The 26,715-nt window shown below is 39.8% G+C and overlaps 1 protein-coding gene across 2 annotated transcripts in view; it reads left to right on the top strand.

Moving 5' to 3' along the window:
• Positions 1–26,715, top strand: part of PRICKLE2 (prickle planar cell polarity protein 2) — a 216,068-nt gene that overhangs the window by 146,111 nt on the left and 43,242 nt on the right. For both annotated transcript variants that reach the window (XM_075833990.1, XM_075833991.1), the window contains 2 exons: positions 13,711–13,894; positions 25,968–26,081. In XM_075833990.1, coding sequence (XP_075690105.1) covers positions 13,711–13,894; positions 25,968–26,081 — 298 coding nt within the window. The remainder of the gene's footprint in view (positions 1–13,710; positions 13,895–25,967; positions 26,082–26,715) is intronic.

Raw genomic sequence — 26,715 nt, 5'->3', positions numbered from 1 at the left:
TATTGTATGTACATATATTGGGAGATTTATATAGATACCTTGGAATACAGAATCTATCTATCTATCTATCTATCTATCTATCTATCTATCTATCTATCTATCTATCTATCTATCTATCTATCTATCTGATACTTATCTATATATTTATCTATCTATTATTATGTGTTTGTAATTGATTTGCAATTATAAGGAAAAATATGTGGACTTTATAGTTGTTTCGGACAGAATATTGCTTTGTTAATATCTACCCAATGGCTGACACACTACACACATATAGTTCACAGATAATTTGTCTATCTATCTCTCTCTCTCTCTCTCTCTCTCTCTCTCTCTCTCTATCTATCTATCATCTTATATATCTATCATCTATCTCATGTTTCATGTTTTATTTCTCTGTAGCAGACTTAGCAGAGCTGAGTATATCAATTGACACAACTTAAATTATGTAACTATAGGACTGCAGTTAAACCTACGGGGTTATTTTAATTCAGAATTATTACAATACACAGACAGATAGATAGATAGATAGATAGATAGATAGATAGATAGATAGACATACAACTGAAATGTTGCAACAATGTATCACTTTAGGTAGAAGAAGGATACATTGATTGTATTTTTTGTGTTGATCTTTGTGGTGATCTATTATTTGCACAGGGGAAAGATGTTGGTGATTTGCTGGGAGCAGTGGAGTGTGACCCGCTCCACATAAAGATTCATCTTTTTTAGCCTTTGTTTGGAGCCGAGCGTCCCACTCCTTCCTCAGGACCCTCTCTACCTTTTCTCTAATAATGACAAGATAATTATTCACAGCAGATGCAGTCATTCTCCGCAGAGCCTGCTCCAGTTTAGCATATTCCATTTGTTTAATGCCCATTTGACTTGGGCTCAGGCGTCCAGACACCATTGTGGCTCATTCATCATTTCTTTATCAATTTAAATGCCTCCTCTCATTTATAATTGAAGGGCTTTTTTTGACTCCCAGTGGGAGGAAACTCTAACCGATAAAGTTACTGAGGTCTTTTTCAACGGGAAGAGTCTTATCATTAACATAATTATTGATTTAATCATCGATTTGCCCTTATCTGCAACATAGGGATTAGGGACTAAGATAATATGATAGATTTACCCGCAGTCCTATCTAAATGGGATATCAATTTGAATTGCCAAATGAAAAACTCTGCTCCATATTAAATTTCACATATGACGCTCTTCTGCATATGACAAACTCAACACTGCTACATCTGTCAAACCAGGGGTGTTGGTTGGCCAATGGAAGGGGGTGCAAATACAATTGAAAGTGGTGATCGTTGTGCCAGGTGCTAACAGTGCCGTTGATAAACTCCTTGCTCCTTACAAAGTCAGCTCTTCTACATCTGTGGGCGCATTATTTTTTGTACAGAATAGGTGTCATTGCTTTTGTGTTTGCTTCCTAGTGACTGAGTAAACTGAGCCTAATCGTATCCCATTTGTTTGCACAGATGGGTCGGTATTAAATGACTGGACGCTATCGTTGCTAGTCAAAACTTCATTCTAGTTCGCAAACGGACACATATTTGACCCTGGTTTGTTTTAGTAATGTATCTCAATATACTGGGGTCTGTAGGCTGGGCAGATTCTGTAAGGGTCTATAGGTTGGGCAGGGGGCTGGCAAATTCTGCCCATGAAGGATGTAGGACTTAATTCAACATTGAACATTTATAGCGATGACATACAAAAAAAAAAAAAAATACAAAAATACGAAGCCCAGGAGGAGTTGATTTAAGAGTGGTACATTAAAGAAGGAAATGTATCCCATGTGTTCCGAACATTTCAAGGAAAACAATGAAAGGAAACCATTTCGTCCAGTATGTGAATAATTACACGGACCAATTTTCTGATCAAAAGATAACCTGTAAACTCGATGCCATATCCATATTAACGTGACTCCGGGAACTCCTGCTGAGAATCTCAGACACGCAGTGTAAATTATTTCATGCCTGGCTGTCTGTTCCAAATCACTGGAAATATACGATTTCTCATAAAATTCTCGTTTGACTTTCCGCTGTGTCTATACTGTATGTCCCGGTAGTATGTAGTACTGTATGTTCCCTATGTCTATACTGTATGTCCCGGTAGTATGTAGTACTGTATGTTCCCTATGTCTATACTGTATGTCCCGGTAGTTTTTGCTTGTTTTAAAAACATAGAGGCAAAAAATTTGCTGCAGAAAAGGTCCAAGTAGCCGGCCCCTCGTATAGGAACTTGGGGTTTTATAAGTGCAGGATGTGATTTCCCTGTAAGAATGTTTTTTTTTTTGTTTTTTTTTTATACCTTTATTTTTGTTTCTTTTTGCTTAGTTGGAATGAGTAAAGTATTTTTGTGTATTATTTTTGTTTGTTTTCTTCTTTATTTATTTTATTACATTTTTTAAAGGTCTAAATCCATACCTCTTTTTCTCTTTACAATGCCCATATGTTGGTCCCAAGTATTTAACTGTACAAGCCCCTCCTATGTATATTAGACGGTCGATCCATGCCTCTATCACTGTTTCTATAAAGTTTCCCGTATTCTACTTTTACAGTCAATATTTTTATGTTTTATTAAAATTTTTTATTAAATATTACATGAATTTGGTATTTCTTTTTGTATTGTTTTTATTATGCTCCAAAAAGACATTATTTTTATATATTTGTAAGAGGACTGAGGCCTCTGTATTATTTTTATTTACCTCCTCCCCATGAAATAATTAATGAGGCCAGATTTCATTAGCATAATTATTCATAAGCTCATTGGTGATTTCTAAGGAGACTCAAATAATTGCACTGCATTTACATAATGATGATTTAACTATATGTCAATGTGTTATCTTGTAAAGGATGTCATATCATGTCTTTCCTTCTTTCTATACTAAGGTCATGCGTACAATGGAAAATAATTAATTTCTTGGTAATTAATTCCTCATTAACAGCTGGAATGTACATGAGCCAAAACAATGAACTTCCTAATCAGGCAATTAAAAGTATCCAGCTGGTCAGCCCCCATTTATACATTGGCTTTAGTGGCGGCTCTCCTAGATCTATATTGACTCTATAATTATGTGTATATATTCCCAAGATGATATCAGTCTTGAAAAAGACAAAGGAGGAACATTACACCTGGGTACATATGTGTTGGGTAACATCAGCTGGAGTTGTCTATTATTTATGTACTGTTATATAGCACCAACATATTCTGCATAGGAGTAGAAATAATGCCCTCCTATATGTCCCTCTTCCAGTGGTGCCCACCATATAATTTTTCTGTCTTGCAATCTCATAGAAAGCCACCCAATCCAGCAATATGTTTTTGGATGGTGGGAGGAACTTGGAGATCATGGAGGACAAATAAATGCCCAGGTCGTATAGTCCCCCACCCCCAACAGTGTTAACCAGTGAGCCACCGTGTTGAATTGAAGTCTTTATATAGGATGAGGTTACACAAAGAGATTCACGGCTTCCTTTTGGAACATTGCTGATTGTATAGGATTCCTGTAAACACTGTTTTTATTGGAGCCTCCATAAACATTATAAAGGATTTATGGATATCCAATGCAAATGTTGTTTTATTGGCCGTCTGGGTTTGTGCTGATGATCCATTGAAAGGCTGAAGTGGAAGTCGGTGATCATAAAACCAGGGGAGATAAAGGTTTCAGCTATCTAATGATGTCATGACACATTAGAGCGATTGTATCAATGTGGCGCCTTCCATGAAATGGCATCGGTACACTAAAACAAAAGGTGCAATATTTGTGAAGAAATAACCTAGCCGTTGCATATGATACAACATTTCTTCTGTAGCAATGGCGCACCAAGACAACAGCCTAGACTTAGTTTAGAGCCCTCAGAGTCGGGATCTTGGGTATGTCGTATGGTGTAAGGGTCCTGCAACAATTTGCAAAATATGATGAACGGAGTAGTAGACAAAATCAAAAGCTTTAGACGATGCTCCAAGTTGCATGAGTGACAGTATTGGTACATTAGCCCCGATATATGAGGCTATATTCTATATTCACATCTGCGTCCGGGCTTCGTTCTGACGTTCCGTCTGAGCTTTCCGTCAGAATAGAGCCCTGACTGACACAACCGGAAACCATAAGTTTCTGTTCCCATCACCATTGATTTTATTGGGGTCGGATCCGATGCCAATGGTTTCCGTTTGTCTCAGTTGTGCAAGGGTTCAGTCGTTTTGACAGAATCAATACCGTAGTCGACTGCGTTTTTCATTCCGTCAAAGTGACGCAGATGTGAACGAAGCCTTAGTGAGACACTTCCCCAATATGTGATACTGTAGAAATCCTAAAAATTAATGTATTATGTATTTTAGGTTGATTGGATAAATTAGATGAATGTAGAAGAATTGTTTATTATTTTTAGCTATTTTTGTATATTCAAAACTTCCCTGGGGACAGACATATTCAAGATACACAAATCCTTCCTGTATTGTCTGTATAGACATCACAGAAGGGTGTATGTGCTTCATGGCAGCTGCAATAAATAGGAGTTAATGGTCAGAAAAGTGCCCATAGACTAATACAGTCTCCATGAAGAGAGCAAGCTCCCTCCCCCAGAGACCAGGGAGTGGCAGAGTTGCCTACAGAACTTTCTGTGCCTATAGTGTTTCTATGCTGTCTTATCTAGACCTCTAGCAGTACAACAGGGCTGTCATCCTTTTCTCCATCCTCTAAGCATAATGAGATGACTCTGCTGACCCTGTCCCAGTTTACACATCAAAGCTGAATTGTGAGCTACAGAAAATAGGAAATCATCTTATTGTGTGTGCTCCAATCCAACAATATTTAAGGAATTGTATTAAAAAGTCACTAAAAAAACCAAAATGTTTTAAAAAAAATATATATATTTATAAATAAAGCAAAATAGGTCACTTTCTGATACATATGGATAATACATGTTGAATTAATTCAGTTCACTTGGTTTGTTCTTCAATCACTGACCAAAAAATGGTTTGTATATCTTATGTCTATAGAGCTATTCCTTCTGTATGTTACACTTGTTCATACATAGTCAGGTCTATAAATCAACCATCAGTGATGTCTGTGTAATAAAATGTTCACATAAAATGTATAAAAGAAATGACACACAATGTAGTGGACCACATAATTCTGGATTACTGCACTGTATTCTTCTGTGTCATCGTGTAAATCTTTCTCCTATTCCTCTGATCCTCCTCAGATACTGTTTGACACATCGTGGCTTGTCTATAAATGTTTTTTTATGGTGGACCCGACTAATGTAGAACAGAAGAGCTTACAGTCATTATACTGCTGCTTATATAGATTTCCCAGTATTTTCTACACCGATATCTAGGTCAGATGCACTGGAACTACTATAGGTTTTGATTTCTATTTTCTCATAGCCGAAAATGCATCAGGGATCTTGAGTTTTGGCAAAATATTTTTCCAAGTTACTGTATTAAAGAGGTAGAAAGCTGGAAATGTTCGTATGGAATAGGCTGGAATCCATGGCAACTAATCAGCTTTCTGAGATAAGTCTACGGTCAATGCCTTTTATGATGTTATTAAAGGGAAACATATTTTTGGGTATTTTTTATTTTTTTTTGTAGCTTTTCAGTTTCCAAGGGCTATTCTTGGGTGGAGTTTGCAGACATTTTACAACATAGATATTGTATGGTCTTGTGAAGGTCTAAGGGTTTGTTCCATATTCTTTGTAGACTATTATTATCTGAGTATAGTGTCCCCACAAAGATCTTATACATGATGGTCTGTGCAAAAACCCATCACACGAATCGCACTTCTGATCCTGGGTTCTAGAACAGACATAGAATTAAGAAAGCTCTAAATTGTCTCTGTTTCTTCTTTGTCTAGGCGTCATCTGTATTTCCCACCACCCGTGCCACCAAAACACTAACGTAACCTACATCTATGACAGAGTAGTCAAATGCTTGGTTAGCTTTTCCTTCATATCGGTGTAATTTGAGGGCTTGTGCTGCTTCTGAACCTGCAAAATATCCAGGTGGTCAAGTCTCAGATATAGCGGCATTGCTCTAAAAGGTCACCTTGGAACACTATTTTGGCCATTGCCTTCATTGGCTCCTTTGCAGTAGAGCCCTACACCCCCAGAAAGGTACCTCACAGAGTGCCATCTCCCCCTCACGGTTGCCAAGTTCTCCATTGTCTGCCCCTGGCACAAGGACCTGAAGCCTCATTGTCTTCATTGCTTCCTGTAGTAATAACCTCACCTTGGTTTCTGGGGATAGACTTGCCCAAAAAGTTCTGAGCATGTTCCCCTCCAACGAGGTTTTGAATTGTATAGACAGTGGATTGGGGCTGCAAGTCCAGCTGTCCCTCTGGACAGACTACGTGATAACCAGTAAGCAATGGGTCACACATCAGCCAAGAGCCAGCAATCACTCCAGTGTCGGGTACATGACATTAGTGACTTACCTTACATAAATACAACCCACATGCCCCCTGTGGCAGGGGAAACTGTAGTGGAATCACGTACCAGACCACCCCTATGCAAATACCAATATGCAAGATTTTAGATATCCTCACTATACAGTACATTTATCAGCTTTGCTATTACTGTGTTATATGTAGTTTAGGTGCAACCATTCCTATCTTGGTCTTGAAATCCTCCATGATTATTTGCCAATTATGTTGTTTCACCTACTAAGTGGGAAAAAAACTAACTTTTTTTTATGAAAGACTGAGAAGTTGTCACAGCTCCACCCATTCCCAGTAGCATCACGAATACTAATATGGCTTAGAATGTGGGCGGTCTTAAAAAGGATCTGTCACTAGTTTATTAATTCCCTATCTCCTAACTAATCTAATAGGTGCTGTGATGCTGATAACTACACATTTTTTTTCAAAAACATTTATTATTTGCAAAGTTCTGGGCATTTTTCTAAATATGCTATTTTGGCTATACTTGCCAAATGGGAAGTGTCTCTTTCTTTTCACTCTGGGCAGTGTAATGTTTTCTATATGACTCTGTCCAATCAGTATACAGCTTCTCCCCCTTCCCTGCCCAGCAACACAGAGTGATCATATAGTATACAGCTTCCATTCCCGAGTGTGAATTCAACTGGTGTTACCGGTTCCGGTTGTTTCACAGCTAGAACTGCGATCCTGGTGCCATATGAAAGATTAGAATCACAGTTCTAGGTGGTCCACAGCCGGAGATCTGGCTATTTGAAGTGATCCCCCTTCCCTCCAGCCTCAGTCTCTCACACTGTGTGAAGCAGCTTCATGCTGATTGGACAGTGTCAGAGGCTGTGAGGAGGCTCCACCTCAGGAGAATCGCTACTGTTGACACCCACTTGTCTAGTATACACTAATTTGCATATTTAAAAAAAGTTCTTAACTTTTAAAATAAACGTTTTGGGGCACAATTTTCACTAGTATTATCAGTGTGACAGCGCCTATTAGATTAGCTAGGAGATTGGGCATTACTAAACTAGTGACAGATCCTATGTAATGGACATATATTATTAAGTCAAAAGCTAGAGCAAGAGATAAAGTTTGGTTATTATATTTGTTAAACTTACAGAAATATTGTAATTTTTGTATTCCTTTGTCGCAGCAATTTTTGCAAAACTGCCAAAAGAAACTGCTGTTATAGCTATCTATCTATCTATCTATCTATCTATCTATCTATCTATCTATCTATCTATCTATCTGTCTGTCTGTCTGTCTGTCTGTCTGTCTGTCTGTCTGTCTGTCTATCTATCTGCGTATTACAGCATTCAGTTTCTTGCCACTCATTGCCTCCTACATCCTGTTAATCTTCAGTCCTCCCTCCCTGTGTCCACACGGATCTCTGCGCTGTAATGTCCTTAACTAGGAATTTTCGTCCCTTACAAACAAAAGGGCAGATTGCACTTGGAAAGATAAATAAGTCGATGATGTGGCATTTTGCCAGAGCCGTGTGTGTTGTGCAGCATAAAGCTATTGCTGGGTCAGCTACAGGAGACCAAGCTTTGTTAATCCATGCCTGGCTGTCGCAAAACCAGCTTATTTCTTTTGGACACATACTGAAGATTTGTGGAACATGGATTTATATCCTACAGATCCTACTAATGGGAAGTATGGATCGAAAGTTCCTTATGCCACAGTTGAGGAGTGTTTGCCTTATTAACCCTCTGTTGTTTCAGTGCCAACCCAATTTTGAGCTGGTCATCTTACCTGGCCATTCGACATCAGATTTTTTAGGATCTGCCAACAACCCAACGTCTATGGCCAATAATCCCAAAGTGTCTCCCTATAGTTTGGTGCCAGTGGTATCTGGAAGCTGCTTATCTCCCTATTGAATACAATGTTTGCTTGACCAAGGAGAATGGTCGTTTTATAGGGAGATTGCATGTAATTGGATAACTTTAGTTAAAGAGGCTCTGTCACCAGATTTTGCAACCCCTATCTGCTATTGCAGCAGATAGGCGCTGCAATGTAGATTACAGTAACGTTTTTATTTTAAAAAAACGAGCATTTTTGGCCAAGTTATGACCATTTTTGTAGTTATGCAAATGAGGCTTGCAAAAGTCCAAGTGGGTGTGTTTAAAAGTAAAAGTCCAAGTGGGTGTGTATTATGTGCGTACATCGGGGCGTTTTTAATACTTTCACTAGCTGGGCGCTCTGATGAGAAGTAACATCCTCTTCTCTTCAGAACGCCCAGCTTGTGACAGTGCAGATCTGTGACGTCACTCACAGGTCCTGCATCGTGACGGCCACATCGGCACCAGAGGCTACAGTTGATTCTGCAGCAGCATCAGCGTTTGCAGGTAAGTCGATCTTACCTGCAAACGCTGATGCTGCTGCAGAATCAACTGTAGCCTCGGTGCCGATGTGGCCGACACGATGCAAGACCTGTGAGTGACGTCACAGGTCTGCACTGTCAGAAGTGGGCGTTCTGAAGAGAAGAGGATGTTACTTCTCTTCAGAGCGCCCAGCTAGTAAAAGTAGTAAAAACGCCCCGATGTACGCACATAATACACGCCCAGTTGGACTTTTACTTTTAAACACACCCACTTGGACTTTTGCAAGCCTCATTTGCATAATTACAAAAATGGTCATAACTTGGCCAAAAATGCTCGTTTTTTAAAAATAAAAACGTTACTGTAATCTACATTGCAGCGCCTATCTGCTGCAATAGCAGATAGGGGTTGCAAAATCTGGTGACAGAGCCTCTTTAATTGATACAGACTTGTTGCTAGGGCTAAAGCTGCAACATTTTATGTACGGTTGCTAGGCAGTGAGCCCCTTGAAACTAGTCTTAGATTAATCAGGTCTTCAGCACCAGGACAGCTTAAAGCTAAATTAGGGACAGCGAAGGGGCAAGTAGGCTTTACAAGACAGCAGACTTCTTAAAGAAGCTCTTAAAATGCATTATTTTATAATGGTTATAATGATTATTTTATTTTTATCTTTTGAGGTGGTCCAACCCCGTTTTTATTTAGCTTATGGTGTCATTTTATGTGTATCATCATTCTTACATTTCATGGCTGGTAACAATTAAAATATTTATGACCCATTAAAAGTGATGATTCGAGTCTTTTTGGCTCTTCTATAAACTACATAACATATGAATCAAAATTTGACTTGGCTTAAAAGACTATATCCAGAGTAAAGAACGATTCTCAATCCTAGCAGCTACGCAGCGTTTTAGCTGCATTCTACGTCTAGAGCAAAGAGCAACATAATAGAGAGGTCTTGAATTTTGATAAGTAATAAGTATCATGTTCTAATTAATGGAATAAATATATAAACATCAAATACGTATTATAGTTTATTTAAATTTGACCATTTTTACTAATTAAAACCAGATAGTGAAACATTTTTTTTTTTCTAATCTGTTTTTATTTTTTGATTGTAGATTTTTTTAAATTATATTTTCTGTACCTGATTGTGGGGCAGCCATCTTGCCTGAGCTGCTGTTTACAGTCATTATACATAGGAAATAATAGACTGGAACTAACACTTTGACTTCTATGGGAGTGCTCTGTGACCTTTGCAGAGGTCATTGTACGGGAAAGAGGAGGGGAGCTGTGTACATCACCTATTGTCAATGGTGGATCCTGTGTTATCTATCAATAGAGGTGTTAATTTATTGTAATCCTGCCTGTGATGATCATGAGATGACTGCTGAAAAGTGATCTCTACAGAACAGGAAGGATCAGTCTATTGTGAGGCTTAGTGGCCAGTGTAAAAACTGCAAGATTTTCGGATTATATTTTAATATAGTAAATTACATTAAAATTAAGAAAGTGAAAAAAGTAAAATTCTTAAAGCATTTGTTTAACATAAAAACTTGATTTAAACCATAAAGTCCCTTTAAATGTCTCAGGCAAATAGCACATTTAGCCTGATGGTTCTCAGCTATACAACCGGGCTTCCATGTCATACAGTCTGTTTTTCTGAGTGCGATACCTTCAGGTATTTTTAGAATAGCCATCCAGAATGAGCCAGGGCAAAGCAAAATAATTGATTTGTGTGTGGCTGATATTCAGTGTGCTGCCTTTTTATGGATGGAGGAAACTTAAGGGGTTTATCCTTTTTGGCCAATCCCAATAAGCTAACCACAAGGGACATAATCAATCAGCTTTAATCTGCGGAGGGACCCATCAGCAAGTGTTCTATTTTCCTCCAGCGCCACCAAAGGGGAAATTAAGCATTGCACAGTTCTCATTGAAGTCAATGGGCTGTCTGTGTAATACACGGACATGCTGGGTCCTCCAAAACAAGTCACACTATTTGCAGGAGCTCTCCACCCTGGCTAATAGATGACGAGATGAGAAAATGGGTTTCCTAAACCAGACTACCGCTTTTACTCAAGTCATACCTGAATCTTCACATTTAAGCGGAGATAGGCATTTAGTATACCCCAAGACATCCCCACAAGTTGTGTTGCTTCAAAATGGACACAAGATCTCGACGGTTGTGTGCATCAGATGAACCTTGTAACCTTCATGCTCATATGTAAGTCCTCTTACCCATACACGATAAGTCCTTACCTACACAAAGTACTCCTACCCATACATAAGTCCTTACCTACACTAAGTACTCCTACCCATACACGATAAGTCCTTACCTACACGGTCCTCTTACCCATACACGATAAGTCCTTACCTACACAAAGTACTCCTACCCATACATTAGTCCTTACCTACAGTAAGTAGTCCTACCTTACAATAAGTAGTCCTTACTTACAATAAGTGCTCCTACCCATACACGATAAGTCCTTACTTACAATAAGTGCTCCTACCCATACACGATAATCCTTACCCACATTCAGCCCTCTTACCCATACACGATAAGTCCTTACCTACATTGTCCTCCTACTCATACACGATAAGTTCTTACCCGTACAATGTTCACTTACCTACCAACAGTAATCCATAACCCACACAAAGTCCTCTTAACTATACGCGATACCCACACTAAGTCCTCCTAACCATAGACGATAAGTTCTTACTCACGCTAAGTCCTCTTACCCATAGACAATAAGTCTTTACCAACACTAAGTCCTCTTACCTATACAAGATAAGTCCTTACCCACGCTAAGCCCTTTTACCAATACACTGTAAGTCCTTACCCACATTGTCCTTTTACCTATACACAATAAGTCCTTACCCACACTATGTCCTCTTACCCATACACTATAAGTCTTTACCCACATTATCCACTTACCCACAGACAATAAGTCTTTACCCACGCTAAATCCTCTTACCCACAGACAATAAGTCCTTACCCACACTATGTCCTCTTACCCTTACACAATAGCACATCATTGCCTGTTGAGGGGATAAAATGTCTTGGATGTTCGTGGTTTTTATTTCATAGATGACTTTATTTAGACAAGAGGTATCTGACAAGCTCTCTTGATTATATTGAGCTGAATCTCTGGACTAAAACAAATTGTACAACTCGATCCCTTACAGGGAAGCACAATTGTGTCCAGCAGAGCATTAGTGTTCTCACTTGACTCACGTCATAGATTGCTAAAATGAAGAGAACCCAGCGCAGATAAATGCTCGGACCACCAAGGCGCCCCCTCTACTGCTTGTTTGGATAGCAGGAAGACATTGTTTCTATCCAGAAAAGTAATCCCTTGTCCTCTCTTATTAGTATAAGTCTTGTTTTGGCAGGGGGAGTTTAAACCAGCATGTGTTTCCGGGCGGTGACCTGAATCTGGTTTAATTGGAATCCAGCGGTGTAACCTATTTCTAGGACCTTTTAACTGCTGGAAAGTTTTACATGTGCTATGTAACCTCATACATAGTACACCTTCTATCATACACAATATGGATTCATGTTGGTTGGCCTTGTGGTGACACCAGATGGTACAAACAAAATATCATGTAAATATGGTGGGGAAACAAGTCCCAGATGCCACTTTGTCACCAATCTGTATTTTTCCATATGTTTTATCGTTACGGCTATCTTTGGGAGTTCTTGGAGTGATGTGAGAATTTTTTACTATTTCTGCTTGTAGTGATTAAAGAGGATCTGACGGCTCTCCAAAGATGCATTCCCCAAAAATATCAATTGGGAAACATTGATTTTCAGAACTCTACGTTGTGCCATTCTTCTTTTATTCCTCCTGGAAATGTATAAACACATTCTTGTTCCCCTTGTCAATAGGGTGTTACCCCACACAGTCTGACACCATCCGCACTGATTGGACAGTATCAGAATGTGTAAGGACACACGCATTGGCCCATTTTCTTATATTTTCAGGAGGAGTAACCGCAAAGGCACAACACAAAGTTCTAAGAAAAATGCTACAGAATTGTTATTTTATGGGGAATACAAGTATTTACTAAAACAGACATGTCGGGAGAAAGGCGAGCTCCTGCTTAATGTCTGCGTCACATGTACAAACCCTACCACACAATCCAGACATTGAGCTACAGGATAAATATCCAGTTGGACATTGTATATAGCTAAGTAGATTGAAGAACAGGCCCAGAGTGTATATGTATATATATATATATATATATATATATATATATAGGTCTTGTTCTAGACATCTCCTCGTTGTATGTCGTTGGAGGTCATTGCCCAATTTAGGATTCAGTGTCATGTAGTATATGGCCTCGATTTCTATATGAAAATTGTATTATGTTATCTAATGTATGAGCAACAAAATAGAAAGGAAATTGTGTTCATCCAGTCCTATCTATCTATCTATCTATCTATCTATCTATCTATCTATCTATCTATCTATCTATCTATCTATCTATCTATGTCATATCTATCTATCTATCTATCTATCTATCTATCTATCTATCTATCTATCTATCTATCTATCTATCTATCATATTTTATTTTTACAACTATGGAGTTTAAATTACCGCTCTCCCTCACCCTTGCCTGTAGGTGCCACTTTATTTACTCATTAGCTTATTCAATTTTCTATACTGACAATATTTTAGATATTATGGTATATAACGTACAAAAACACACATTCCTTGCCTGATTCTTGCAAATTATATCAAAATGCTTGACACACAGTTAATTTTTTTACTGTTACCGGTTTCCTTTATGTACCTGCTATTGTTTCATATGTAATATTGACATTTGCAAACAGAAGATCCCTGGTCGCATTGGGCCGTGGGCATTGCGCCAGAGAATGTGTTTATACTTTGGTATCTTAGCTTCCATGAATAGCTGGAGAGTGGCACACTTACAGAGGAATTTGTTTTCTGCAGGAAGATCTGTCTGCATTGTAAGTGCTCACGGGAGGAGCACAGTGCCACCGCCATGCCTTTAGAGATGGAGAAAACCATGAACAAGTTGATGTTTGACTTTCAGAGGAACTCGACGTCTGACGACGACTCAGGCTGTGCTCTGGAGGAATACGCCTGGATCCCTCCTGGATTGAAACCAGAACAGGTACGTTTTTTTTTTTCTGCTTAATTCTAGCCATCTGCACAACGCGAAACCTTCTGTCTGAAGGTGTCAGTAATCTGCCCTAAGTGAAGTTGTCAGTAAACAATGGTAATCCCCATGTTCTCCATTTCACCCTGGAGGATAGTGGAAACCGTGTAACACCACACCACCTGGCATGTCTAATGACCCAGCCTCATGAATGGCATATCGGCCTGGTGATTCAGTGATCCAACCCCCACTGTCATAGTGCTGCCAAGACTCTAGGTAAGATGGGTGACAACCCCTTTCATAGATGCAATAGTAGCCCTATTGGCTGTCACCCATCTTTCCCACTTATGGATAAAAAAACATCTGAATTGGATTTTTAACAAACAGTGGATGACTTAGGCTGCGTTCACACCTGCGTTGGTGTGTTCCGTTGTTCTGCTTCGTCAGAGGAGCAGAACAAGGGAATAACGGAACCGTCAGTTGCCATTCGCTTTCTGTCAGGGTGTCCATGATTTGCTGCGCTATTGTCTCCGGTAAACTCCGGCAAACCCTGCCGGATCTGCGACAGAAGCCCCTAACGGTGCCTCCGACGCAGGTGTGAACATAGCCTTATACTTACATATGGAAATGTTCTTTAAGACTTCATGAGCAAAGGACCCGGATCTCCATATCTTTGCAGATATTCCTCCATATTTTCAGTGACGGAGAATGACTGCATAAACTTATTACATAAATCCTACAACATGCGACGGTATAAAAGGTTGATGCTCAATATGATGACCTTCGACGCAGTGTTCACCCTTTCAACCACTTTTTAGTACTCAAATGCATGTAAAAAAAAATTAAGGAACTTTGAAAATAGTCTTAATTTATAATCTACTGTTTTGTGTATACATGTTCTATGCAGACCTAGGTGTCTCCATGGTTACAGACTGCAAACAAACCCTGAGTAGTCTGATTCTACAGTCACCCTTACTTCTTGTTAACATATGTTTAGTAGGTTATAAGAAGTTCAGGAAAGATGGAAGAGAGTATGGCTGCAGGATGAGACTACACAGGGTTTGTTTGCAGTCTGTAACCATGGAGACACATAGGTCTGCATAGGAGTTGTAGGCACAAAACGAAAGAGACTATTTGCAAAGTTGCTTCCTTTTTTTTTCTTTTCTTAGATTCGTTGGAGCAATAAAAAGTATTGGTTGCAAAGATATTCACAGCATTTAAGCTCTACTTGTTGTTCATCAACCCTTCATACTGTTATTTTCGTTTGATCAAGGTTCTGTACCTGTCACAGTGCTTGTCCATGAGTCCAACTATCTGCAGAAAGTAATGTGAATGCTTTTGCCTAATGTAGTAATGCCCAACGGTTTTAGCAACCAGAACCCTAAATGAATTCAGACCCCAAACCAGAACCCTACGTTAATTCAGACCCAAGACCAGAATCCTAAATTAATTCAGACCCCAAAATTAACAAAGACCCCATATCACATCGGACCCCTAACTTCATTTAGACCCTAAACCAGACCCCAAAATTAATGCAGACTCCAAACCAGACCCTTAAAATAAATTCAAACTTCAGACCCTAAAATCAATTAAGACTCCACATCGGACCAGACCCCTAAATTTATTTAGACCCCATAACAGACCCCCTCAATTCATTCAGAGCTCAGTACAGACGGAAAAAAATGACTTACCACTCCTAGGTCCTCTTTATTTATGGGCGCTGCCGCACACAACGTCCGGACGTTGGCCAGTGCCAGGACTTTGTGTGTCAGGTAGCGGTAGCTCTGCCATTGACATCGGCAGATCTTTTATCATAGATGCATTAGAGAAGACACTGCCCTATTTCAATTTATCTACGAACGCAGGTCTACCGGGTCTGGGAAAACTGGTCCTGATTGCCATGGAACCCGAGTCGGGAAAAGCCGTGTTAATGTGTTAAAACCCTTCACAACGAAAGTGTAGGGACGACATAGGAAGAGAGGTCTCCATAACGAAAATGAGTACTCAACCCCCTATGGTACTGGTTCATGTCAACATCCTTCCCCACTTCGTTCCAAAGAAGGCCGACCAGTGTTTATTTGTACCCCCTGACAAAACCCATTGGAACCACACATGAAAATGGGGCCAACATTAGCAAGGCCCAACAGTACAGGCTGTCGGTATGGTGCTTACACCCATGCTTACAGACACAGATACACAATTTTCAGGACTTTACAGAACTTGAGATGTTTGCATTGTATGTGTGCAGTTCAGTGAAATTTGTTTATTATTTATACGGCTTTACGCTTCAGTATGAACACAATGTCATGTCGAACCGACCCTGGCAACCAGCATACGCCGTCTGCACACTGGTTGACATGGCAATGGATTCATGCTAGAAACTGAGTCTGGTTACTGCTAACTCCTATTATATAGTACGCAGTAAAGAGCTTATAAATAATGCAAACCAATAATCCTTTTGGTTTGAGCATTTTTACCAGGGGTTTCTCCAGTGGTAAGCAGTAAAAGGGCTTGTTTGGTTTGGACAGCCACTTTTTATTACAAGGGTCTTCTAGCGATAAGCTGATTACAGGGCGTCCCACTGCTGGGATTTATTGGAGAACCTGACAGAAGTGTTACATTTCCCTGCAGTGCCACCACAGGGTATATTAAGCATTGCACAGTATCCATTGAAATCAATGGGCTGTCCGGTAAGCCATGAATGTGCCGGGTCCTCCAAAGTGAGAGACATTCTTAGCAGCTATTTGACTACCGATTATTTTCCCAATTTGAATGCAAAACGACACTGTGGAGCCTTGTTGTCCCACCGGATAGGAAACAGCAGCAAGTGCATCAATTCTTTGCGCTTAATCAGTGTTGTGCCTGGATACCGCACAACTATCCCAGGTGAGGGTTACTCTTACACCTGTGTTTATTATCTCCATTGTCTCTGGGATTTCTGCATCATGAGGCGATTCTTTCTATGATGTATTACAGATAGCAAGGGCCTATAAGCAGAGGTTAGACCTTAAGCATAGAAACTGCGGACTAAACACAAAGTGCGCTGCAATTTATACATTTAAATGCTTAAAGTTATTTAAGTCCAACATTTTCCCCCTGCTAGACCCTCATTGCTTACAATGAGCCATTTAGCGAAATGGAGGCGACTAGACTTTCCCAACATTTTCTGCACTAGAACCAATGCTGGACCATTATTTTACAATGCCTAATTAGATGTATATTTATAGATAGATAGATAGATATGAGATAGATAGATAGATATGAGATAGATAGATAGATAGATAGATATGAGATAGATAGATAGATAGATAGATAGATAGATAGATAGATAGATAGATAGATAGATAGATAGATATGAGATAGATAGATATGAGATAGATAGATATGAGATAGATAGATATGAGATAGATAGATATGAGATAGATAGATATGAGATAGATAGATATGAGATAGATAGATAGATAGATCTGAGATAGATAGATAGATCTGAGATAGATAGATAGATCTGAGATAGATAGATAGATCTGAGATAGATAGATAGATCTGAGATAGATAGATCTGAGATAGATAGATAGATCTGAGATAGATAGATAGATCTGAGATAGATAGATAGATCTGAGATAGATAGATAGATCTGAGATAGATAGATAGATAGATAGATATGAGATAGATAGATAGATAGATATGAGATAGATAGATAGATATGAGATAGATAGATCTGAGATAGATAGATCTGAGATAGATAGATATGAGATAGATAGATAGATAGATAGATATGAGATAGATAGATAGATAGATATGAGATAGATAGATAGATAGATATGAGATAGATAGATAGATAGATAGATAGATAGATAGAAATAGATAAATAGATAGAAATAGATAGATAGAAATAGATAGAAATAGATAAATATATAGAAATAGATAAATATATAGAAATAGATAAATAGATAAAAATGAAGACGCATTAATATTTTTGCTGCTTAAATTCCACACCAATTCAGAGATCCGGTATACCCTGGCTCCAATATTATAATAGCAAAGGTTAAATTATCTGACCACATTGTTCTTGACCACAGAGCATCTGGACACTTCGGGACAGATTTATTAATATCTTTGTGCCTCGGTTCTGGTGTCTCATGCGCCTATTTTCTTGGCGCATACATTGTTGGCCAGATTTATTAATTCGTGCACCAGAAAGAACCTTGATTTGCGACATCGTCGCCACATCGGATCGCATACCTAGAATATGGTCGTGGATTTGTCGAGTCGTGAAATGTCCCGAATTTAACACTTGTGTGCCCAAGTTTTTTAAGACAGAATACTGGTCTAAAGTATACCACCCAATAGGTAGTCTAAAGAAGGTAAAGTAGTGTAACATGCGCCAAGCTGCGCCAAATCTATGACGTGCACGTCATTAAAATATTTGCCGCATCTTCAGCCTAGCACCTCTAGCTTTAGGCTATATACCTTTAAGCCATTATTAATAAATGTGCCCCATTATGAGGTGTCTTATAGTGATCAGTGCGGCCTGATGTCATAGATGATGGGACAGCAGGTAGTCACTGACTTGGACATGGATAAACTTTCACCTGCATTTGCCTCCTCCGCTATCGTCTACTATTGTACTATATTGTAATGCACAAATCTTATTATGGGAGCAGAACTAATGCAGGAAATAATTTATATATGCGCCTATTTTTAGTAAGGCGTCCAATCCCCTTTAAATAGTATTACAAGGAAAAACAGTCCATTATTTTTCTCCACCTTTTTTGAAAGTGAAATGTTTTTCAGGTCATTAATTCTCCGTAGATATTTCTGCCACTCTCTCAGGTTCTGTGTGTAGCGTGAAAACCCAAGATTATTTTTACCTCAATACCAATCCTGCAATAAACGGAATGAACGCCGTCTTGTTTCCTGAGGAGCGTTAGGTCTGAATCGTCATCATTTATTGTTAAGGTTATTATGTAAATGCGCATTACTTATGTCGTCCTCTGGAGAGGAGACCTTTACCATTCCAAGTAAATGGCTTGTTTCTGTAGATTTTATCGTAAGACTGTGACAGATAGAAAATAGCAATTTTCCATTACGTTTAATATAATTTAATTCGCAGATCCTTCACTCGAGTAGAACAAATTCCTGTCGCTCAGATTTCATCTAGCAGCCAGTCTTCAACACGTACATTAGCTGGAATTCAGGGCATCTCATACAGTACATGCCGAAATGTAAAGAGGTCCGTCTGGTGACTCTACAAGGGGGAAATCCAGTCAAAATGATCATCCAACATGTCACAGATACATTGGTGAAGTCTGTCACCTGGGACCACCACAGATTTCCACCATGAAAGGACTCTATGGAGAGATCAGACCATGGGCTGTCCTTTTTTGCTATTGGAAATCTTGGTTGAATGGACCTTTGCTTTGAAGGTTGTGTCAGATTTTTAGCATGTGCCAAAGCGGTTTGATCTCTGTAGACCCCGACTTCACCAATGGGATCTTCTCATATGTATCTTTGACTTATCAAAAGATCATTTTGACTGGATTTCCCCTTTAAGGAAGTTTTCCAGGAAAACACTTTGATGGCCTCTCCTTAGGATAGGTCATGAATATGTGATTGGTGAGAGTCCAACCACTGATGAGACCTCCATGATCAGCAGAACCAATAGGCTCCTGCGCTCTCTGGAGCACCGCAAGCCTTCAGTAGTGCCTGGGACCACAGCTCGACCCCATTCACTTTCTTCTGCTGATTGGTGGTGGTCCCAGTGGTCAGCCCCCCACCGATCACACATTCACGGCCCAAGGATCATCAGGACTTCACCTGTCATTTAGAAATCAGCTCAATTTTTCCTTTGTATATGATACTTTTAGGGTCTGTAAATCAGGGCTGCTCTATTATATATCTATCTACCTATCTATTATATATCTACCTAAGAACATTTGTAATAAACATTTTATGATTTAAAGTGGTCATCCGGAATTAGAAAAACATGGCTGCTTTCTTCCAAAAACAGAGCCACACCTTTCCATAGGTTGTGAGTGGTATTGCAGCTCAGTTCCATTGAATTGAATAGAGCTGCAATACCACACACAACCTGTGGACAGGTGAGGCACTGTTTTTGGAATAAGGCAGTCATTTTTTTTCTTATCCTGGACAACCCCTTTATATCATAAGATTAGAGCGAGGAGGTATGAGCCTAGAAGCGGCTGCATGTTGTCATGTGCCACAGTGGGGTGGTGTAAATATGGTGCCAGTCATACAGCAGGAGAGGCATTGATATTGTATATTCCCCAACATTTCTGCACCAGAGATACAGAAGAGACTGCAAGGTTCGTCATGAATTGGCACAATTATTGCCTCTTAGGTTATTTGAGCGTCTTTGGACTTTGCTGTTAACTCCATCATTAAAGCCCTTTGTCGTATTGTCTTTTATGATTTTCGTCTTTGCTTATTTAACAAATACATTAGAAAGTAATAACGACTTTACAAAGCAAGTTTTTCAACACATTTTAATTTCCAAATTCCGCAGAGTAATTACTATGCTGTACACTCATCTATGTCGGAGGCACGTCACGTCTCTCTATTTTAGTCAGTGACAGCTGGCGAGCAAACTGTTCATTTTTCCCCCCTTTTTAAATAGATGTTATATCTCAATATTAATAACTTGTGTTATGCATTATATAAAATGATACAAAAAATATGCCGTGTGCAGCATTTCTCCTGTTTTTCCTGCACACCACAGACTGGTCAGATTGGGCTTTGCAAGGGTCGGGTATGCAAAGGGTTACATGGCACTTATCGATAGGTCATCTCTTTTTGTAATTGGAAAACCCTTTTAACCTTTAAAGCATGTGGCCACTTTTGCAACAATTTTTTATTGCTCCAATACATCTATAATAGAAAATTTGGGAGCTTGATTAAAACTATCCTACCGTTTTGTGTATACAGCTCCTAAGCAGCCCTATATGTCTTTATGGTTACAGACTACAAACAAAACCTTTTGTGAAGTCTGATCCTGACAACACATGGTACTCCACTCCTTCTGCAGCTACGTTTTGCTAACATACAGACAGTAGGAGCGGTGGGAGATAAAAGGGAGTAATACATGACTGTAGGATCAGACCACACACAATTTTCGGTTCTAGTCTGTATCCATAGAGAAGCATAAGTCTGCATAGAAGTTGTAGGCACAAAACGGTAGGATATTTTTAAAGCGTGACTAACCTCTTTAAAAACTTTTGACATGTCATAGTGGCATGTCAGAAGTTTTGATCGGTGGGGGTCCGAGCACTGAGACCCCCACCGATCGCTAAAACAAAACGGCAGAAGTGCTCGGGTGAGGGTTCGATTCTGATCGGCTTTCCTCAGAAGTGAGCAGTGTATGGGCTCAGTGTACGGGCTTTCCGAGAAAAACAAACCAGAAACGAATCGGCACAGTGCTCACCCGAATGCTTCGGCGACTTTGTTTTAGCGATCGGTAGGGGTCTCAGTGCTCGGACCCCCACCAATCAAAACTTGACATGTCAAATGTTTTTTAAAAGTTTAGTTACTCTTTAATCAAGACTACTATTTTAGATGCAATGGGGCAATACAAATGGTTGCACAAGTGTTTATACCCTAATAGATTCTTTAAGAACATAATAAATATTAAATTCTAGATATAATACTTGGCTTTCTGCCCCGGGTGGCACTCAAGAATTCAGAACGGCTCAATCATAATAACTGGAGATGCTGACATATGATCAGTTTTATGTGTAAGGACATGTGTGTCACTGATTTACATGTATGTGGTTGTCTATTATGGAAGGACATAACACGACAGACCCTTTAGATTTATCGGCTGTCTTCAGGGGTTTGTCCTACTCTGCAGCACTTAAAGAATCTGTTTCTACAAATCATTATTCTTTTTTTCAAAGTGCTTGAAATATAAAGGAAAATAACCTGAGGCTTGAAGACGTACGCAGAGTATTTGACTACATCTGTATGTTTTATTGATAGAGACGATTTTCCTGAATATTTGCTCTTAATTCTGCTCGCTGAGCATTTATATGAACTCTTTTCAGTAAATTCTTTCTTCGTATTCAGGGCATCTTGTGAACAGCTTATCACAGGGCAAAAAGGGGGGTCCTGAGTGAGCAAGAATGGAGGGACACTCTGTAAAAGCAGCTTCTTCTCTGGCGGATCTGACTATCCATGCATTACACAGACAGCCTGCAGGGAAATATATGGCCAGAAGTGACGTCACCGCTGATAACAGCTCATCGCCAGGGGTTACAGAAGCTAGACCCGTTAAAATCAGCAGATTGCCACGCCATTAAGGAAGAGGTTGTTTTTCATTATACAGCCTTTTCAATCCTAGAAATTGTTATGGGCAGGCAGTAGCTCTGGTAACTAGATAGCTAATGACCCATGATGTCTTGCTCAGGCATTACAGGGATAGGTGTGGGCAGATCACATATAACAGAAGCTATAGATATATAGATCATTCAACATCACGAGTGCCACAGTATAAAGAACAGAAAAAGGCACAGGAGAGGCTGTAGACTGTGCCCTGTGCAGCAGCATGCATGTTACAGGCAGTGTGCAATCTCCAGCCCACTGCAGGGAGGGGAAGAGATATTTGGTTGGCAATAGCCTTACATCATCTACACGAAGCAGCCTGGACTAGATTTAGTGGCAACAGCAGAATACACAGGGTTATTCCGGAAATTGTATTGCTCATATCCCATCGTTGTCTATGTAGGAAATATGGCCTTTCTGGTACAAACAACATTGAGGGAGAATGGATGGGGCTCTGAACCTTTTTTTGTTTAGTCATGAAATGTTTCCTCTACTCCTCTTCCTATATAACCACCCACTAAACTCCTCTACCTATGGCACTAGCACTCTCCTATCTGACACCCATAGTTAACCACCCCTTTTTTGCAGAAGGGCCCCCTCTTAATCCCTGCCTTCAAGTCCTGTCAGGAAACAGGAATAGAACTAAAATTCAGCTTGTGCCCGGATTAGGAAAGACCTCTACACTCTCCATAATCTTACCTGTGGTGGTGCAATGCAGAGCTCTTAGCATGACACCCTCAAAGTCTGCATGGGGAAGTGTCAGAAGCTTTCTCCATTGTTTTCCATACACTTCAATAGAGAGAGACAAACATGAGTGTTGCTTCCTCTCTACGCGGTCTACTCCTGTAAGCGAATGCTTTTGCTTGCAGAATGGGGATCAGGGCACCCCCATTCTTCTTGAGGTGGAACCTATTAGACATTTATGGCATATCCTGCAGATTAGTCATAAATGTCTAAATTAGGAAAACTTCTTTAAATTACATAAGTTTATCTATATTTCCATCAATGGTTAAAAGACTAGTGGGCCCAAGTCTTGAAACTGGCACTGGCTGTGGGGAAAATTTGGGCAAAGTTAGGGCATTCCTGAAATATGAGATAGTTGCACCTCTGCACTGGTTTACAGTCACTGCAAAAACAGAAGTTCAGTGGCAAGCACTCTCTATTGAACCATAGTATGGTGGGGTAGAGAACACATTTTTAGGGACAGTCTTTTGGATGAATATATTTTTAACAAACCTACATAACTGCAAAAGGATGCAATTCACTCTAAACACCTCTATGGGCATTGAATAACTGGCGTTGACCAAAAAAATGTCTGAATAGAACATTGTAGGACTGTATATTTTCAGGTCAATTTAGATTTTTCATTTTGGGAAGTTTTCCCTCGGGTAGGAAGCGCGGACGTTTTTCCTGTTGTATAATGGGCACAATATGGGCATTTGGATAGCCTGTCATTAATGAGGTCCTGTGTGATTAATAAGCCGGATTGATTTTTCCGGTCACCAAAATGTCTACCTCCTCGTTGCGCAACTGATGCGTGCACTTTAAACGTATGAACAGAAAAACAATCCTCTGAACGCTTTTAATCTGCTAATCATTTTAGCAAATTGTTGAAGAAAACTCTCAGGGCTGCAGTGTGGGCGGAGGCGCAGACAACATATTTATTGCCAAGACGAAGCAGTAACAGCTGGTGTACAGGCAGGTGCCGACATCTTCTATACATTTGATTTACTTTTATTAATTTGTATTTGCAGAACATTGAAAAAGTGGCAATTGCTTAAGACAGTCCCTATTAGTCCATCTTGACCTACAAGGGTGCGAGCCCTACAGTCCGGACGCTGTCTTAATAGGTTGTGTTTACACACAGATTTACATAAAATTTACATAACAGCTATGTCATACTTGCCAACTTTTAAGAATAGTCATCAGGGAGATTCTCTAAGCAGAGCACGAAGCGCCGCACGTAAAATGTTTTGGCTCATGCCCCACCTATTCACGTAGGACACGTCCCCAACCCACAGCATTTGAATCTCAAATAATGCATATGACCCTCATCACACCTCAAAATGTATACAGACCCCCTAAACTATTAGACACCGGACCAGACTTCCTAAATAAATACAGATCCCATTAATAAATACAGACCCCAGACCAGAATCCCCAAATTGAGACCCTCCAGAGCCGCTGAACTAATACATACGTCGGACCAGACTTCTCCTAAATAAAGACCACACACCTGACTCTCCTAAAAAATTACTGCAGACAAGACTCCCCCTTAATACAAACCCCGGACCAGACTATCCTCTTAATACAGACCCCAGGCCACACTACCCTTTATACAGAGCTAAGTCCAGACTACCCCTTTAATACAGACCCCAGAACAGACCTTCCCCTTAATACAAACCTCAGACCTCACTATACCCTTGATACAGACCCTAGATCAGACTATCCTCTTTATACAGACCCCAGTCCAGACTATCCTCTTAATACAGACCCCAGACCAGACTGTCCCCTAATACAAACCCCAGATCACACTATCTTCTTAATACAGACCCCAGACCAGACTACCCTTTATACTGACCCTAATCCAGAGTATTCCCTTAATACAGACCCCAGACCAGACTAAAGACCCCAGACCAAACTTTCCCCTTAATACAGACTCTTAGACCAAGTGTAGAAATATTCACCTCTGTGACCTCTCCCCATTTCTACACTCCTCTTCACTCTTGGGAGCTGCCGGGAGTAAAAAGAAGTGCAGGAACGGGGAGAAGTGAGTTTATTCGGCGTCTGTAATATTTGCCTTCTCTTCTGGGAGTCCGGGAGATCTCTCATCTTTCCGGGAGAGTTGGTAAGTATAAAATTTGGTATGAGGGCACTAACTTTATCTCACATGTATTTGCCCACGTGTATATCTGTGTGAGTTGTGCACTGATGAGTGGGCGTCCGTGAGTATGATGCTTTACTCCCCCTATGACAAAATATTGTGTACACACATATACACAAATAACTCGCTCAATTATATATAATCCAGACAAATTGTAAATATAATTGTATTTGGCAATATGGCGACACACAAGATCTACATGACAACACTGCACTTGACAGAAATCCGTACAGGAAATGTTATCAGAATCTCTCAGTAGTGCAGCCTCAGGCTCCGGGCCTGTTACTTAAAGCGATTTATATCTCAGGATAGAAATAAGATATTAAAAAAATGGTTTTACATTTTGATGTACAATAAAGTGCTTTCTTACATTTTCCTCTATAAGGTCTCCCCTACATACAAACAGAACCCCTGTAAGTGCAAATAAATTGGCTACATTATGTAAAAGGTAATAGTAGTAGGATTACATTCTCAACACTTGCTACTTACATTTTTCTTATTTTTTTCTAATATCCAGCTCCTAAAGCGCCCTACTCTGAGCTCACACGTATTAGTCACGAATATCCGGATATTTTCGATGTTTTACTACCATTATAAAACGATCGGCTTACTGAAGAACACTTTGGCTCCATCTGTAAAGCTTGCTGATCTATTTTTCATGTGTCCTGATGGAACGCAGCCTGTTTATGTGCAAGACGCTTTGTCTGTTCTAATAACTGTGGCCAAGCAGATTTATACACTGGAAAGACAAAAATATTATTTGAGATTTTTTCTTTTATTTGTGGTTCATTTTAATCTCAAAAACTTTAGAAACGTTGCACCTTTAGTCATAAAATAATTGCTATTTGCTTTTCCTTCTGTCCTTAGGTTCACCAATATTATAGCTGCTTACCCGATGATAAGGTCCCCTATGTAAACAGCCCTGGCGAGAAGTCGAGGATTAAACAACTTCTACACCAGCTGCCTCCCCATGACAATGAAGTAAGTAATAATGGATCCAAAAATTATCCATCTTTCTCCATGACTCCAGCAATATTCTCATAGCCAGGTATCTTCTGCAGAGCATGATGCTGGACTATTAGATTTTCTGTTGACTATTGTGCTCTCCTGTAAATGTCCATCATTACAGCCCCTATAGGGGTTGGCACCTAACGTTTTTAGAATTGATAACTTTGATGCCTAGTGAAGTAGACATATGAGAGCCAGGGATGTTGACAAGGCAAATTTGCGATTCCGTCTTGTAAACCTGTCGGACAACCCCTTTGGGATCATAAACTACAGTAATATTGGTTGTCATCTAACTTTCCCAGAAATAGATAAGTAAGAAACAAAGAATAATGATGTTAACAGCACAGGAAGCCAAGGATGTTCAGTTGCTTCACCAACCTTCTGTAGCCACCTTATGTGGGGTGTCCGCTTTGGACAATCGTTTTTTTTCCTGAAAGGGCATCTTGACAATAAGCTGATTACAGGGCATCCTGATGTGGGGAGCCTGATCAATCATTTGTAACCAGCGTAAGATCCAGACAGGGAGTATTACGTTTCCCTGCAGCACCACCACAGGACAAATAAGGCATTACACAGTGCTTATTGAAAACAATGGGCTGTCCTTGTA

Source organism: Rhinoderma darwinii, chromosome 7 (genome assembly GCF_050947455.1).
Source record: "Rhinoderma darwinii isolate aRhiDar2 chromosome 7, aRhiDar2.hap1, whole genome shotgun sequence".
In the NCBI taxonomy this organism is placed as follows: Eukaryota; Metazoa; Chordata; class Amphibia; order Anura; family Rhinodermatidae; genus Rhinoderma; species Rhinoderma darwinii.
The sequence above is the reverse complement of the archived record's forward strand: the minus strand, read 5'-3'. Positions and strand labels throughout refer to the sequence as shown.